At 48.9% G+C, this 17,500-nt stretch overlaps 1 protein-coding gene across 1 annotated transcript in view; it reads left to right on the top strand.

Annotated features, from left to right (window-relative positions):
• Window positions 1-12,803, top strand: part of ror1 (receptor tyrosine kinase-like orphan receptor 1) — a 122,959-nt gene extending 110,156 nt beyond the window's left edge. Inside the window, exons 5-9 of the mRNA XM_062556322.1 lie at window positions 2,633-2,760; window positions 5,261-5,578; window positions 6,386-6,631; window positions 7,446-7,657; window positions 11,277-12,803. Of these exons, the coding sequence (XP_062412306.1) occupies window positions 2,633-2,760; window positions 5,261-5,578; window positions 6,386-6,631; window positions 7,446-7,657; window positions 11,277-12,803 (2,431 nt within the window). The remainder of the gene's footprint in view (window positions 1-2,632; window positions 2,761-5,260; window positions 5,579-6,385; window positions 6,632-7,445; window positions 7,658-11,276) is intronic.
• The last annotated feature ends 4,697 nt before the right edge of the window (window positions 12,804-17,500 follow it).

Below are 17,500 nucleotides of genomic sequence, written 5' to 3'. Positions count from 1 at the left end.
TGTTTTTGACTCTGGGCCTGAAGCTACTAAATGTTTTGCTAGTGCATAGTGAAACAGGTGCAAACCTGTGTGACCTGGGAGTTTTGCCACTCAAGGAATGAGCATAATCTTTTACGTCTGGGATTGCAAAACAAAAAAACACAGTACGTGTGGATTATGTACAGTATATTTTATGTGTGTCTTTAAATGGTGTCAGTACACCTGTAGGTTTGTGCGCTCATATCTTGGTTGAGTGAAAAAGAAGTCTTGATCAAATGCCAAATAAAAAGTAGTTGAACTGAAACTGATGGATAAGCTTTATTTGATCACTTTAAACCCCCCATTTTACGGCCTGGATAGGCATGAAAGAGAAGAAAGCGGAAGGTTTTTGCGAAAAAAGAGGACAATCAAAGAGGGATTGTAGATGGCCTCTAAACTGTGTGTGTGTGTGTGTGTGTGTGTGTGTGTGTGTGTGTGTGTGTGTGTGTGTGTGTGTGTGTGTGTGTGTAGGTGTGTGTGTGTAGGTGTGTGTGTGTAGGTGTGTGTGTGTGTGTTGTACGGCAGTACAGCAAGTGACTTTTTGCCGGTGAGGTCTCAGTTAGAGATGGACTGTGGCATTGCCAAGGCTCTGTGAATCTGCTGCTTCCTCTCAGCAGGACAGCTAGGATTCCCCTCAGTGCCGTCTCCTCTCCAGCAGCTCAACGCTGTGCTATATTTCACAGAGAAAAGCACACAAATATTTACACGAGAACGTTGCAGACCCAGAGGAAGAGAGGGAATATTTGTGACGGACAGGCGGATTGTAGTGGTCTCTGGGGCTCTACAACTACTAGGGCTATTGCTTTATTTATAATTTACAGCGTGTCTATGAATGTGTTTCTCTGCTTCACTGTACTTGGTCACATGAATTATGTGTTTGTGTGAGTGTGTGTGTGTGTGTGTGTGTGTGTGTGTGTGTGTGTGTGTGTGTGTGATTTCGTGTGTGTGTGTGTGTGTGTGTGTGTGTGTGTGTGTGTGTGTGTGTGTGTGTGTGTGTGTGTGTGTGCGCGTGCGTGTGTGTTTGTGTGTTTGTGTGTTTGTATGTGTGTTTATGTGTGTCTGTCATGCAACTAGACAGGCTTGAGTTGGAGGATATGGGGAAGTGTTGTTGACATTGACACCACAGACACTTAACATTCAACTGTGATGCCCTCCCTCCCCACACCCCCACAAGCACACACTTTTACCTTCACCTTTGACCTCAGTCTCAGCCGCCTCCCCTCTCTGATTGGGTGAGAAGGCACACTGCCACATCCTGTGTGTGTTTAGAGAGAGAAAGAAAGAGAGAAAGAGAGAAAGAGTGCATCTGTGTGTGCTTAGAGAGAGAGGGAGAGAGAAAGAATGTGTGCGTGTGTATGTATGTGTGTGTGTGTGTGTGTGTGTGTGTGTGTGTGTGTGTGTGTGTGTGTGTGTGTGTGTGTGTGTGTGTGTGTGTGTGTGTGTGTGTGTGTGTGTGTATGTGTGTGTGTGTGTAATTGTGCCCAGTATATTTTTGATAGCATGGATGCTTAAAGGAAATAGGCTCTTAACTGTCTAAGTGTAATGTTAATGAGCTAACGGCAGGCTAATCTGGGCTAATGATTGAGGATTGGCCATATTGCTAGCCTTATTGCTGGAGAGCAGCACCCACCCACCGCGTTTCTCTCAGCATGGGCCCTCTGACTGATGCGTCTGTGTGAATGGGTTCAGGGGTGCGTGTGAAGACGCTTGGTGCTTTGACGCTTTAGTGCATCTAAAAGAAATGGCTCACTCGGCCAGAGAGCTGCTGACACGTCAGCCACAGAATGTGGCTACTGTTCACTAAGGTACCGAGGGGTCTCTCGGGTCAGTCGCGCTGTGACACTGTACATACACACTTCTGCACGCAACCTGCCAGTCACACACACTCACACACACACACATGCGCACACACACACACACACACATGCACACACACACACACACACACACACACACACACACACACACACACACACACACACACATACTGTAAACATGTTCTCAAAATTCATATAGACATGTTCATAGAGATATGTACACATAACATATTCATAATACAGATGCATGCGCACACACACACACACACACACACACACACACACACACACACTCAAAGACAGATGATGTACCGTTATGTTTTCTAAAGGCTTATGCTCTTCATATGGTTCAAATTACAGAGTATGACAACCTCCACTGGCTCCACGCAGCTCTGTACATAAAGCACTCCTCGGGACTTTCAGTGCGATCTTTAGAATATGATATATCTCCCCCAGCAGCACGTTTATGTACACCATGGCTTTTTATGTGCACATGAACCGGATTGACTCAAAAACGCTCTCCTTTCCCCCCACTCTACTACTTTCACACACACACACACACACACACACACACACACACACACACACACACGTGTGCACACACGTACGCACGCACACACACACACACATGCACACATGCGCGGCAGTTCGTTTCAACAAAGAGAATGTTTTGAGCGGAGAATAGCTGTTTGTTTAATATGATGAGAAAGACTGCCCTCTAGTGTGCTTATGGTAAACTGCAAGAGTTCAACTCCACCTCTTTTGTGTTCTGTTCTGTGTGTCTCTCTGTGTCTCAGGGACGACTTTGACGAGGAGGGCTTCTGCCAGCCCTACAGAGGCATCGCCTGCGCACGCTTCATCGGCAACCGGAGCATCTTCGTGGACTCGCTGCAGATGCAGGGCGAGATCGAGACCCAGATCACAGGTAAGGCTGTCCAGGTGACTGTGGAAGTGTGCTTGTGGAAGAGAAGAGAGAGCTAGAATGGGGAAGACCTTTTCCTTTTGCTTCAACACATAGCAGGTTATTGAATGGTGAGTGGTTAGTGGAAAAGTCGGGCTTCAGAAAGTAAAAGTCCTACCACATATTTGTGCCAACCATTCACTTAAACCAGCTGATTCTAATTAGCACAACTCTTCAGCTAGGTAGAGCAGCTAATTAGTGAGATCACCTGTGTTAAGTGGGAGGAAGGAAGAACCAAAACATGGTTGGATTTTTACTTTTCTGAAGCTGGACTTTTCCACCTCTGGAAGTCGTGGCTCTCATATCAGAAACACGTAAAGCCATAAAGTGTGGTTGACATGGATTGCTGCTCGTTGCCCGGTCTTTTCAGAGAAACACTCAGGACTCATTGGGATAAATGAATCCGCCAGATACACATCAGGTCTGTCTCCACTTTAAACTCAACACATGGAGCACAGAAATGGCACAGCCTTGCCTGACCCCTGACAACCACCTCTTCCCTGAAGGGCAGGGACAAACAAACAGCCGGCCTGTGTCCCTTGCTGACCTGTGAACAGGCCGTGCCCTGTCGTCAGTGCCGCCAGATGGGGCCGATAGAGAGCCACCAGGGGCCTGTGAGGCTAATGGTCCTCTGTAGCCCTCGCCACACGGCCCCCTTTCAGCTCAGCAGGGCTGCTCACGGCTGCTGTGGCGTACGGTTAGCTAGTGATCCTCCACATACACACACACACACACACACACACTCACTCACTCACTCACTCACTCACTCACTCACTCACTCACTCACTCACTCACTCACTCACTCTCTCTCTCTCTCTCTCTCTCTCTCTCTCTCTCTCGCTCTCTCTCTCTCTCATATGCGTTCATATGCATGTGCATGCGCACACACAAACACACACACACACTCAGACTCACACTCAGACTCACACTCACACACACACACTCTCTCTCTCTCTCTCGTATGCGTGCGCACGCACACTCACACACACACACACATACACACACACACACACACAAACTAATGCCCACAGATGCAAACATATAGGCAAACCACAACAGAAAAAGATGTTTAGTCCAATATATTCCCCCAGTGGTATGCTCACTCATCCCAGTCTTCCCTACAACAGCACCAGGACACCCTCCAGGGCAATGTTGCTTCTCTCAGCCTGCTGACAGCTTACAAAGCACTCAAGGGCACAGTCTCTCTGTGGTTTCAACCCAGTGCCAAGAAATGCCACAAGGGTGGTTTTCTGTGTGTGTGTGTGTGTGTGTGTGTGTGTGTGTGTGTGTGTGTGTGTGTGTGTCTTTGTCTGCGAGCACGTCCACGTTGTTACGTGTGACCAATGTCACGCATCCTCTGGAAAAAACGCAAGTGTTCGCGGGCCCCGGTCGTATTATGCCTCAGTGATGGCACTCGGAGGCTGAAGGACAATGGCCCTATTGTAGCGCGGCCCTCCACTGTCCAAAGCCTCCTGTGTGTGTGTGTGTGTGTTTGCGCCCGGGGACCGCTGCTGTCCCGCTGCCAGTCCCTCCGCATGCGTTAGCGTTAGCAGCCCTTTGAAGTGCGCTCGGCCGCTATCACTCCACGTCCCTCAGCGCGAGGCGGCCGTTTTTTTGATTGGTTAAACAGGTAGGTGACCTCCCGTGCGGGGTCATCGGCCGCTTTAGCATCTGTGTACACGCGCGCATGCTAAATGTGATTGTGGTTATGGCGCAGGGCGACTTCAAAGTGCTCCGAGGATAAATGTTACTCCGAAGATAAATGAGTTGCCGGTCTGGAACAGTTTGGCTGGATTGTCACACTGGCCTCCAGCTGCCAGTTAAAGGGTGTTTTGAAATGCTTCTCGGGGCTGCTTTGCTTCATCAATTTCCTAATCATAAATATGAACGCAACATCTGAACACACTTTTCACAAACTCTGCACAGATGGCCGGTCGATGAAAAACGTAAGAAGCTGAATCTCTTGTTTTTTCCCTCTCTCTCTCTCTCTCTCTCTCTCTCTCTCTCTCTCTCTCTCTCTCTCTCTCTCTCTCTCTTTCTCACGTCTCAATGAGCTCAGAGTCACACCTCTGCTGCGGTTGTGTGGCGTAATCAGTGCTCTGAATCAGGACCAGCTATAATCCTGGCTGAGCTTGTTTACATGGAGGGCCTGTGTGAACTCTGCACACTGTAGCCCAAGATAGTCATGACCCTTTATGTGACATGCTGTGTTAATATGCTGGTAGTTAATATGTCTTTAATATGTCTGTAGTCTTACTTATATTGGCCGGGTTTCCCAGATGTGATAAGAAGCTCTTAAGTGCCAAGAACTTCTTAGGAGCGTTCTTAGAACATTCTTAGAATGTTCTTAGAATGTTCTTAGAGCGCTTCTAAGAAGTTCTCAGCACTGAAGAGCTTCTTAACGAATCTGGGAAACCCGGCCAATGTCTAACGTTGGCCTTTAATTCGTTCTTCTGCCCTCCAGCTGCGTTCACCATGATCGGGACGTCCAACCACCTGTCGGACCGCTGCTCGGAGTTCGCCATCCCGTCGCTTTGCCACTTCGCCTTCCCCACGTGCGACCGCAGCTCGGGCATGGACAAGCCGCGCGACCTGTGCAAGGACGAGTGCGAGATCCTGGAGAACGACCTGTGCAAGACGGAGTACATCATCGCCCGCTCCAACCCCATCATCCTCAAGCGCCTCAAGCTGCCCAACTGCGACGACCTGGCCAACGCCGACAGCCCCGAGGCCGCCAACTGCATGCGCATCGGCATCCCCATGGCCGAGTCCATCAACAAGAGTAAGAAACACTCACATCTACTTAGTGGAGCCAGAGAACACTGAGCAGGTGTCCATTAAAGCAACATTAAAGTTTTTCGAACCTTAGAATAATGTTTCCAAAACAAAAGAGAACACCGGGCCTGTGTCCGTTATGGCCTGTGCAGACTACACAATTTCAGCCCGATTTTCCCACGATTGTGTTATGGCCGTCAAATTTCCATTGCCCCATTGTCCAAATATTCGAAAGTTTGGAACGACGTTCGAAGGAGGAAACGTCTTGTAATGTGACATATTCAACGACCCTCGATTTATTGTCTGCGACATTCTACGACGTTACGACCAAAGGTTTAGCATATCTGAATTTTGGGGGAATCTCATACGACTCGTCGTGTCATGTTGAGAATTGTCAAAGATAATCGTGAAAGACAAAAAAACGTGTACTGTACAGGCCACTAAACATCCACCCTCCCCTCAGCTCCGTCCGCACTTACGCCGCAGTCTTCCATAGAGTGTGTGTGCTGGACGTGCACTGTTACGATTGCCAGATTTTAATCTGTGCTCTGTGTTATGGCTCAATCCAAATTGTCAGTTGCTCAGTTCAGCAGTACTAATGGGATTAGATTGGAGGTTAACACATTGGAGAATGTTTCAATACTGTGCAAATGCACCACATGGTGGTCCTCCTGCACACTGTAACAGCCTGTCAGACCCCAGCAAACTCAAACCATCAGTGCTTTGATGTTCTCTTTTGATCCGCCAGGACACTAAATGCTATATTTCACATGTCTGTGTTTAACCAGCGCAGTCTGTTTGTTCTCATGTCTAGACCACAAGTGCTTCAACGGCAGTGGCACGGACTACCGGGGCACGGCCAGCGTGACCAGGTCGGGGCGGCAGTGCCAGCCGTGGAACTCGCAGTACCCGCACAGCCACACCTACCTGGCCGTGCGCTACCAGGAGCTCAACGGCGGGCACTCGTACTGCCGCAACCCGGGCAACAAGCACGAGGCGCCCTGGTGCTTCACGCTGGACGAGAGCGTGAAGATGGAGCTCTGCGACATCCCCATGTGCGGTAAGCGTCTGGGCACGCCGTCGCCACCAGCTACAACCCGCCAGCCGGCGCGTCCTAGTGCCAGCTTAGGCAGTGCCACACAGGCAGCAGCCCCACATAAACACACACACACACACACACACACACAGAGAGAGGCATGCCAGTGGCAAGCGTGCGTGTTGTGTTGAGTTTGGGGGTTTCGTGGGTTTTAGTGCTAACTCGCCCAGTGATGGATTGAGACAGGGTATGTTTTTCCTCGGCTCCGGCATCCTCTGGCCATGCCAGCGGCTCTTAGTGTTGGCCCGCGCGGACGGCCTGTTTGACAGTGAGCGATGGGTGTTTGCATTCAGGCTAAAGCCAAGCAGCTGTGTTGAGAACGGGTCTGAGGTCCCGCCGAAATGTCTTTCTAATGAAGTGCAATTTTATTATCAAAGGACTCCCTTGAAAGTCACCAGGGCCGTCATATTGTGTTACACAGCTAGAAGTAAACCTCCAATGTGTTTGTTTTTTAGAAAAAGCCATTGTTGGTCTCTTTCACGAGCAGATTTTTATTTGTTTTCTGGGAACCGTTGCAGCTTCTTTTCTCAGTAGCAGGGCAGCCACAAAGTTCCCTTTGAGGAAAATCAGACCCACTGTTGACATTTGTTCCTCTGTTCATTTTAAAATGGTAATATTCATCGTCTGGCTCAAATATATTTATACATAAATTGTTCATCACTGATGTGTATCTCTGACCACAAGTCCTGAAACGCAGCCATGGAAAAGCAAGTCATGTACAGTACTGTTCTGAGAGTGGACCGAGTCAGTGTTGCTGTGTCTGTGCTGCCCCCTGCAGACCCAAAGGAGAAGCGCAGCGGCAGCAGCATGGAGATCCTGTACATCCTGGTCCCGAGCGTGGCCATCCCACTGGCCATCGCCCTGCTCTTCCTCTTCATCTGCGTGTGCCGCAACAACCAAAAGGCCTCCCGCCCCCCCGCACCCCGCCAGCCCAAACCCGTCAGAGGACAGAACGTGGAGATGTCCATGCTCACTGCCTACAAAACTAAGGTACAAAACACACACACACGCACACACACACACACACACACACACACACACACACACACACAGTCTTGTAATCATATCATCAGACATATTCATGAGCACATGGTGGCAGTCATATAGTAGTCATAGAAGTGATAAAGAGTGCAGGAATGTGCACTAATAGGGACATTTACTGACTGTAAGGCAGGGTAGACAAACAAGCTGACAGAAATCCTCAGACAAACACATAATGTCCTGGACACATACTATCTCTCTCTCTCTCTCTCTCTCTTCGCTCTCTGTCTCTCTCTCTCTCTCTCTCTTTCTCTCTCTCTCTCTCTGTCTGTGTCTCCTCCCTGCTGTCCCTCAGTGGTCAGTCAGGCCCTGGCCTCTGCGTTATTAGATTGGGGCGTGGGCTGGTCTGGGAGATGCAGGAGACAGGAGGCTCCCAGCAGAGCGCATATGGAGACAATCAGACTCCTGCTGAGACATCAGAGCATCATCACACTGTCATTACTGTCTGCTGCACATTCCTTATAAACACACACACACATACACACACACACACACACACACACTGCACTCCTACTGCACACTGCCGCTTCACGCGCAAGCACACACATACAATACACACAGACAACCAGACACAAAGGATACAAATAAACAAGCAGAAATGCACACATCCTGTATACACACACATACACTGAGATACAAATACAGACACACAGACTCTCTCCTGCCAGTCTAGGAGTCTCTACCAATAATACACTGTTGTAATTTCATAAAACAAACAGTAGCACAGAGGCAGCCTTTCATTTAAACTTGGTTAGTGTGTCTTCCAGGGGAATTCACTGACTTGGACTTATTCAGTGCAGGACATTACTTAGTGCAGTAATGCATGTGTTCAGCAGATAAGATACAGTAGTTTACGTATGTATATATGGGTGGGTCACACACACACACATACACACACACACACACACATGTACGCACACACACAAGCACACATACACACACACACACACATACACACAGGCATACGCACACACACACACACACACACACACACAAACACACGTACACACACACACACACACACACACACACACACACATATACACACACGCACACGCACACGCACACACACACACATATACACACACACACACATGTGGGTATGGGTTGTGGAATGCTGATGCTCATCTCCTCTGGTCTCTGCTCTGCAGGAGAGCTGGAGCTCTGTCTGAGTCTGTGGGGATCTTAAACACAGGAAACCTCACACACACACATACACACACACACTGCTCCCAGTGTTCTGTGTGTTCATGGGTAGAGTGAGGAGACAGCCGGAGGAGCGGGCATATCTGAGGGACGAGGAGAGGCCATGTGCTGTCTCCTTCAGTCCCAATGACGCCTCTCACACACACACACACACACACACACACACACACACACACACACACACACTCACAGGATATTCTATTAGCAAAACTTAAACAAGTTATACATTTGAGCAGACGCAACTCACCTCATGTTTCCCGTTATGAATTGGGGCGTTGCAGGACAGGTAATTGTCACATCTGTGTCAAGCTAGCGAAGCTGGCAGGTCACGCAAGTGTGGCATGTTTGGTTAAATCCTAAAAAAGACAGTCATTAAGTGGGGGAGATGGTTATCTGGTCGCTTCCTCTCCCATGCGGATGACTGTAACCCAGCGGAGGTGGCCCAGAGGTCGGGGGTTAGAGAGGGGTCACGGGGAGGTCACCATTCCGGCTGGTGGCTGAGGTGAGGGAAGAGCTGTGGCGAGGCCTCAGGGCGGGTCTGCCTTTAAACACAAACCATCTGTTCATCTCAATGACATTCCCTCTCTCCCTTCCTCTCTCTCTCCCTCTCTTCCCTCTCTCTCCCTCTTTCCCTCCCTCTCTCTCTTCTCCTCCCCCTCTCCCCGCTGGCTGCCCCTCTGAGGCTTCTCCCAGGAATTTCATCTCCCTTCTTCTTCAGAGTGTTGCTCTTATCTCTTCACTTTCTCTCTCTCTCTCTTCTCCTCCTCCTCTTTCTCCCCCTCCTCATTCTTCTGTGCCCGTAACACCCTGTTGGATTATCCCAGCATATTTGAAGGAGCAGCGCTTTCTCAAGCCCCATCAGATAAGAGAATATGAAAGCTTGTGGCCCCCACGTGAAATGAAAACACACTGTCAGCACAGAGATGAATCTGCTCTCTGTTCTCCAGCGTGGGTCCAAACCCATCCCTTATTTCTGCGAAGAAACAGATAACTGCACAACAGACGCCGCTGTGGAAATAATAGAGAGAGAGAGAACTATTCGGTGAATTCAGTGAAACGCTTGACAAATGGAGCCGGGTATGCGTCATGAAGGATTCAACAATGATGGATACCTGGAATGCTATTTAGGCATAAATGTATTCTAAACATGATTTCAATGTAGATAATATCTTTGTGGCGTGCTTTTAAGAATCCACACATGTTAGTTCATGACCTTGTTACAGGGAGGCTACTCTGGACACATAACTGAACTGTTCGTGTAGCGTCTGCTGTAACAATAGCCTTCCACTATAATCAATGGAACTGACTACACCAGACATCACAGTCAATAGTAAAAAAATAGACCAGTCATCTAAAACTATTTTTTCTCTTTGCTAACAAATCACTTCAGTTGTAGACCCGGTGAGGTCTGGGCCTTACACTTACATTACACGGTTCTAAAATGCATGAAGCTCTCATCCGCTATTAGGCATTAATGCATTCTACACTAGATTTGTTTTGCTACATAACTGTGCTGTAACTGTTTGCTTTGTAAAAGTTGTATCTGTATCGTGTATATCTGTTTCAGTCCAACTGTGACATTTAAGTGGCCTGACATCCAGTAGTAATCCACACCCTGTGAAGTGCTCCACCATGTTGAAGCATGGAGGCACCGTCCTGTCAGGTGGTTGGAGGCCTCGGGGCATGGAGGCTGCTGTAAAGGTGCGGAGGGGCCTGGGAGGATTGACATCAAAGGGCTCTGAGGTCAGCGGCTGAGGTCAGGGGTCAGCCCGAGGGCCCGAGATCAGAGCGCTCTCCTGGGGCAGTGAAGGGCCTGCTGCCCCCTGGAGAGCTGTGGAGAGCGCTGTGTGTGTGTGTGTGTGTGTGTGTGTGTGTGTGTGTGTGTGTGTGTTCCAGCCCTCAGAAAACCACTCAGAGGGGCCACTCACAGAGCGTGTGGTCAATATGATCAATAGCCGAGGGAATGTTGTGTCTGGCAGACAGGGCTCTCCTTAGGCACTGCTTTTATTCAGCCCTCCTCGGCCTCACTCCTCATCAGGCAGCAGCATCTGGGCTTGTGTGTCTCAGGGCGATGAGAAAACAGCGCCTACTTCTCCAATGATGGATCAATACTTGTGCAATTCGCACCTTGCTTATACACTGGGACGTGTTGTCTAGTAAAGCCGCATGTGAGAATGGAGGAGAAAGTAACCACTTGTTCTCAATTTGTCTCTCTTCTTCTTTCTCACCATCCCCCTCTTTTTCACTACATGTCTACCTCTCCCTGTGTCTCTGTATTGACTCTCTCTTTCATCACTTCTCCTCCATGTATCTGTTCTTTCTCCTCTCTTCTCTCCTCTCCTTCTCTGTCCCTCTCTCTCAGAGCAAGGCCAAGGAGCTGCCCCTGTCGGCGGTGCGCTTCATGGAGGAGCTGGGCGAGTGCGGCTTCGGCAAGGTGTACAAGGGCCACCTGTACCTGCCGGGCATGGAGCACGCGCAGCTGGTGGCCATCAAGACGCTGAAGGACTTCTCGGGCGCGGGCCAGTGGGCGGACTGGCAGGCGGAGGGGGCGCGCATGGCCGAGTTGCAGCACCCCAACGTGGCGTGCCTGCTGGGCGTGGTCAGCCAGGAGCAGCCGGTCTGCATGCTCTTCGAGTTCCTGCCGCGCGGCGACCTGCACGAGTTCCTGGTCATGCGCTCGCCGCACTCGGACGTGGGCTGCAGCTCGGACGAGGACGGCGGCGGCGGCGGCGGCACGGGCACGGGCACGGCGCGCTCGGGCCTGGACCGCGGCGACTTCCTGCACCTGGCCGCGCAGGTGGCGGCCGGCATGGAGTACCTGGCCGCCCACTTCATGGTGCACAAGGACCTGGCGGCGCGCAACGTGCTGGTGGGCGAGCAGCTGCACGTCAAGATCTCGGACCTGGGGCTGTCGCGCGAGCTCTACGCCTCCGACTACTACCGCGTGCAGCCCAACGCCCTGCTGCCCATCCGCTGGATGCCGCCCGAGGCCATCGCCTACGGCAAGTTCAGCACCGACTCGGACGTCTGGTCCTTCGGCGTGCTGCTGTGGGAGATCTTCAGCTTCGGCCTGCAGCCCTACTACGGCTGCGGCAACCAGGAGGTGATGGAGATGGTGCGCAAGCGCCAGCTGCTGCCGTGCCCCGAGGACTGCCCGCCGCGCGTCTACGCGCTGATGACCGAGTGCTGGCACGAGGGCCCGGCGCGCCGCCCGCGCTTCAAGGACCTGCACGGGCGCCTGCGCGCCTGGGAGGGCCTGTCGTCGTCGCACGCCAGCTCCAGCACGCCGTCGGCGGGCAACGCCACCACGCAGACCACCTCGCTGAGCGCCAGCCCGGTCAGCAACCTGTCGGGCCCGCCGGGCCCCCCACGCTACGCCGGCTACCTCTACCAGGCGGCGGCGGCGGCGGCGGCCGCTCAGGGCCTGGCGCCGGGGCAGATCGCGGGCTTCGTGGCGGCGCCCATGGCCCAGGGCCAGCGCTTCATCCCGGTCAACGGCTACCCCATCCCGCCGGGCTACGCCGCCTTCCCCCACGCCGCCCACTTCACCCACGCCGCCGCCGGGCACCCGCCCCAGGCCGTGACGTCGCGCGCGGTCCAGCACTGCCCGCCGCCCAAGAGCCGCTCGCCGAGCAGCGCCAGCGGCTCCACCAGCACGGGCCACGTGACCAGCGTGCCCTCCACGGGCTCCAACCACGACGCCAGCACGCCGCTGCTCTCCCACTGCGTCACGCTGGCGCCCATGGGCACCATGCCCGGCGGCGGCCCCATGCCCATGTACGGACACCTGGCCCAGAAGCAGGTGCACATGGACCCGTCCCAGGCGGCACTGCTGGCCGAATCCAACAGACTCATGTACAGCGAGTCCGTCATCCACGCAGACCTGTAAATACACCCACACACACAGCGCCTTTTGCCTTTTCATTGCTTTGTTTTTCTTTTTTTTGTTATTTTCCTGTTTCTTGTAAGAAAGATTATAATTATTAATATTTTTAAACTTGCTTTTTGTAAATAGGTTAAAAAAAAAAATACTCCTGAATGAAAGATTTATATTCTTAGACGTTTTTTTTTGTTTGTTTTTTTTTCCATTGGGAGACAAAATGCGAAAAAGCAGGACACAAAAGCTGAAACAGACGCCGGTGTGGTGTGGTGTGGTGTGGTGCCTCGGCAGGGCTCTGGACTCCCTCCCCGTCCCTGCTGTCTCAGAGGCTGCCGTCCCCCCAAACACACACACACACACACACACACACACACACACACACACACCCACACACTCCACATCCCTCCCCTGCCCCAACTCAAGCCAGTGACCTTGAGGACCCCGGTGCTGTTTCTTTTTTTCTGTTAAAAGAGAAAGGACCTTGGGAGAGGAGTGTGGTCGATTTTTGACTCTGTCTCAAGCTTGCATCAGCATGCTTTGTCTCACACACTCCCCCTTTCTCTCCCTCTCTCTCTCCCTCCCTATCTCTCTCTGTCTTTCTCCATCTTTAGTTCAGTGTCATCTCCTCTTTGCTACAGCAGGAGCTTAAAGCCTTCCTGGAGTTGAGTGATGGACTTCAAAGCGCCGTGGGTGAGCTTCTGGCAGCCACAGCGGCCCGGTCTTAAAGGGCCAACCCCTCCGGATGAGAGAGCAAAGACGCTTGTAATGAAAAGCTCCCGGGCTCCAGAGTGAAAACCTCAGCGAAAGGGCTGTGTGGGAATGTTTATGGACGAGCATTATTCAATATTACTGCCGCGCACCCTCTGCTGAGTTCTGAGGACTGTATCTGGCACACACACACACACGCATGCACGCACGCACGCACGCACACACACACACACACACACACACACACACACACACACACACACACACACACACACACACACACACACACACACACACACACACACACACACACACGCAAAGAGAGATCCAGACTGAGAGCCCTATGGCTCCCTATAACTCCACACACACAGCACACACACACATTCACCACAGTGCCTATGGATTTGAGCTCAGGAGAAGTGCGAGCACACAGGTGTTTAATAAGACTGGTCAGCTCTGGCCAGGACTACAGCAGACACGTACCGCCCAACTACACACACTCCCACCACCGTCACCAGCCCACCTGCACACACACACACACACACACACACACACACACACACACACACACACACACACACACACACACACACACACACACACACACACACACACACACACACACACACACACACTCTACAGAGTCTCAGTGAAGGACAGAACCTCACATGGACACCCTGTATATATATAGAAGAGCTGGGACTCGACATGAGGCCTCAGGCTTCCTACAAATGAATCAGCCGTAGATATTTTCTGGAGGCATTTGAGAAATGATCTGCAAAAGACTGCACAAAGAGCTTCACACACAGTGCAGGAGTAGACTGGGAAAGGTCACTTGTTTAAGCTAAGCACTCACATTGACCAGGATTAAGCAGCTAAGAGTCACTATTTGAATGTGTTTTGTTGCTATGCAACTGTTTAGTACAAAGACACCACCTTGCCATGAGTTCAAGACAATCATTCACCTTTTCAGGGTACTTAGTGAATTTAATGATGTTCCAATCAATTCTGTTCAGTCTAGCCACATCTACGAGAGTTAGGATCGGATCAAGGTTGTGTTCTGCTACGCAATGCAAGATGAGTTCCCTAAGTTCCTTTTTTTTTTGCATTTTACACCTTCACTTCAACCTTTTATTTTTATAACTACAATGTTACCTACCTAGGTATCTGAAGTTTTATACAGATATCATCTGTTATTTACATGTAAATGATGTATATCCCAGTTCAAAAACCACTTAAAAACACAGAGACTGTGAATCTTGGTACTGGAGATTTTTCAGTGGGCTGTTTTACCTGAGGTGCCTTTTAATGTAGAGGAGCAGACCTTTGAAGAATGAGCTGCCTTTTCAGCCGGCTCTATATGAAAAGGTTTACAGCCACGTTTATTGACCAAGAGGCCTTGATTGTTTTGTCCATTTTTTTTTTTTTTTTTGGTACTTGTGAGAGGATATTTGCACAAATGTTTTGTATTGCAAAATCATAATTAAATTTCATTGTTTGTCATATTTTGGTTTTCTGTAATTATTCTTTTGCCTCTGCAAAACAGTGCATTTTAAGGCCTACTTCACCTGTTGATTGCACTTTGTAACCACTAGATGGCACCAGTTGCTTTACTCTGGTGAACAGCTAAGAGGGTCAGCTATGTTCTGTCCTGGGCAAGGAGGTGTGTATTCCAATGTTTTTTTTGTTGTTGTTGTTGGTTGTTTGTTTGTTTTTAGTGTGTGTGTGTGTGTGTGTGTGTGTGTGTGTGTGTGTGGTTCTATTTTTGTTTTATAGTTTTTTAATGACTTTCTCTTTCTTCTTGGAGTCATTTGTGCTGTGCTTTCCAGCAGTGTGCTTGTAATGTGGATGCTTTCAGATTTATACAATGGGTGGCTCTCAAACTCTCTCCTCGATCCTTGATGCTCGGTCCTCGAGGCTCGTTCCCACTGATCTATAACTAACACTGGATAGACTATCCCATTGTTGGCGCACCATCATTCTTTATCTAGCTCCGTGAGGACGAGAATCGAGGAAGGAAGGGAGGGTGTATAATAGACCAAATGAGAGAGGCACCCATAGTATCTTTCAGAGTAGGCTACCTATCCACTTGCATGTAATTAAAATATTTGGTAACTCTTCACTTGAAAGTATAAGAGTGACATGACACTGTCATGACACATGAACCCTAACTTCTCATCACAAAAACTGAATGGCACTTAATGCCAGAAGCTTTATGTCATAAATGTTTATGACTTTTTTATAATGTGTATGACATGTTCGTGACAGTGTCATGTCACTCTTATGTAGACAAATATTCTCTTCTTCTAACCAGAGACAGTGATATTAAGCTCCTTGAGAGGGCAACTGTAATCTGCCCCCACATTTAAAGTCATTCACATTTTAGTTTCCATTTTATTTTTGTCCATGAGCCAAGACAACTGTCCCTGTAGCTAATAGAAAACCCCCAAACAATCTTTGAGTTTGCAAACAGTTTGCTGAACAGGAGGTGAGTTGACCTCATGGTACTTGACAGGTCTACTTCAGTGTAAGTTACTGGGCCATGTGTGAGACCAGCCTTCAGCCACCTACGTGGTTTGTTAAAGTTTGGGCACCCATGCTAAAGTTGACTAAGAAGAGGAATAAAAAATGATCTTTTTAACAATTATCTTAATCAAAAAATGAATAAAAATCTGTCAATTAAGGACACCTAAACAGTTTTCTTTGTGAACGAAGAATGTATCATAATACAATAAATACAATAAATAAATATTCTTCCTTAAAATACATGTTGCATAAGTTTGGGCACCGCTATGTTAAATTCCCATAGAACCAGGCAGATTTTTTTATATTATTAATATTTATATATATAATTAAAGGCCGGTTATTTCATGTATCCAGTATACTATGCATCCTGATAAAGTTCCCTGGGCCTTTGGAATTAATATAGCCCTACATCATCACATACCCTTCACCATACCTCGAGATTGGCATGGGGTACTTTCCATAAGATCATCTCTCAATGCAAATCAACTATTAAAGGAGATGAGTGATGAGTGAAGTTATCCAGACTTCTGAAAGACACCTGTCTGGAATCAATTATGTGAACTGAACTGTCCATTCCTACCAAAAGCATTAATTAGCATTAAAATATGTTTTTAATTAAAAAAATTCAACAAAGATCAGAGATCAGTCTCATGTGTGGAGTGAATTATGATTTATCATGCCATCACAAATTACAGTGTGTGTTTTTTTAAACCACAAGAGGGCAGTATACTGACATTGCCCTGCATCCACATCAGGTTGAGGAGTAATGCAAAGCTACCTGGCTTGGTCTTCCTTGATGCATAATATGCTGAGCACTGTGAAAACAGTTTTATTACCTAAATCTGAAGCTATTTGAATGTAATGAGTTTTAATAAAGACCCACTCTGGCAAAAAATAACTTTCTAACCTTTTGAACATGTCCATTACCGTAAGACATACCATGGGCAAAATAAGCCATAATCACCATGACAAAGTATTTCTGCCTTTGATGGACAGTATGCTAGTTCAGTGGTTCTCTGATATTCTGTAAAGGGATTTTTCATGAAAAAACATGATATATATCTTTCACAAACTTTGTTTTAGAGGTTTTTAGTTTTTAGGGGTTAATCAATGGCTGGGGTGCGTCTTGAAGGTTTGTTTTGATACAATCATTAAAGTTTAAAGAAAGAGTGGAAATTTTAATATACTAGGCTAGAAAGGGGGTTAGTGCGTGTGAGTGTGCGTGTGTGTTCGTGTGTGTGTGTGTGTGTGTGTGTGTGTGTGTGTGTGTGTGTGTGTGTGTGTGTGTGTGTGTGTGTGTGTGTGTTGTGATTCTACCTAAACAGAAAGCCCTGTGAAGGTCTGTGATGAGATAAGGTGTGCCTTCTGTCTCTCCTGTTTAAAGTTGTTTTTGGGAAGGAACATGGAAATGTGCTTTTAATTGGGGCCTTTTGATTTGCACTTCAAAGCCCAGAAATGGTGTCTGCTGGACT

Source organism: Sardina pilchardus, chromosome 15 (assembly GCF_963854185.1).
Source record: "Sardina pilchardus chromosome 15, fSarPil1.1, whole genome shotgun sequence".
Taxonomy (NCBI): Eukaryota; Metazoa; Chordata; class Actinopteri; order Clupeiformes; family Clupeidae; genus Sardina; species Sardina pilchardus.
The sequence above is the reverse complement of the archived record's forward strand: the minus strand, read 5'-3'. Positions and strand labels throughout refer to the sequence as shown.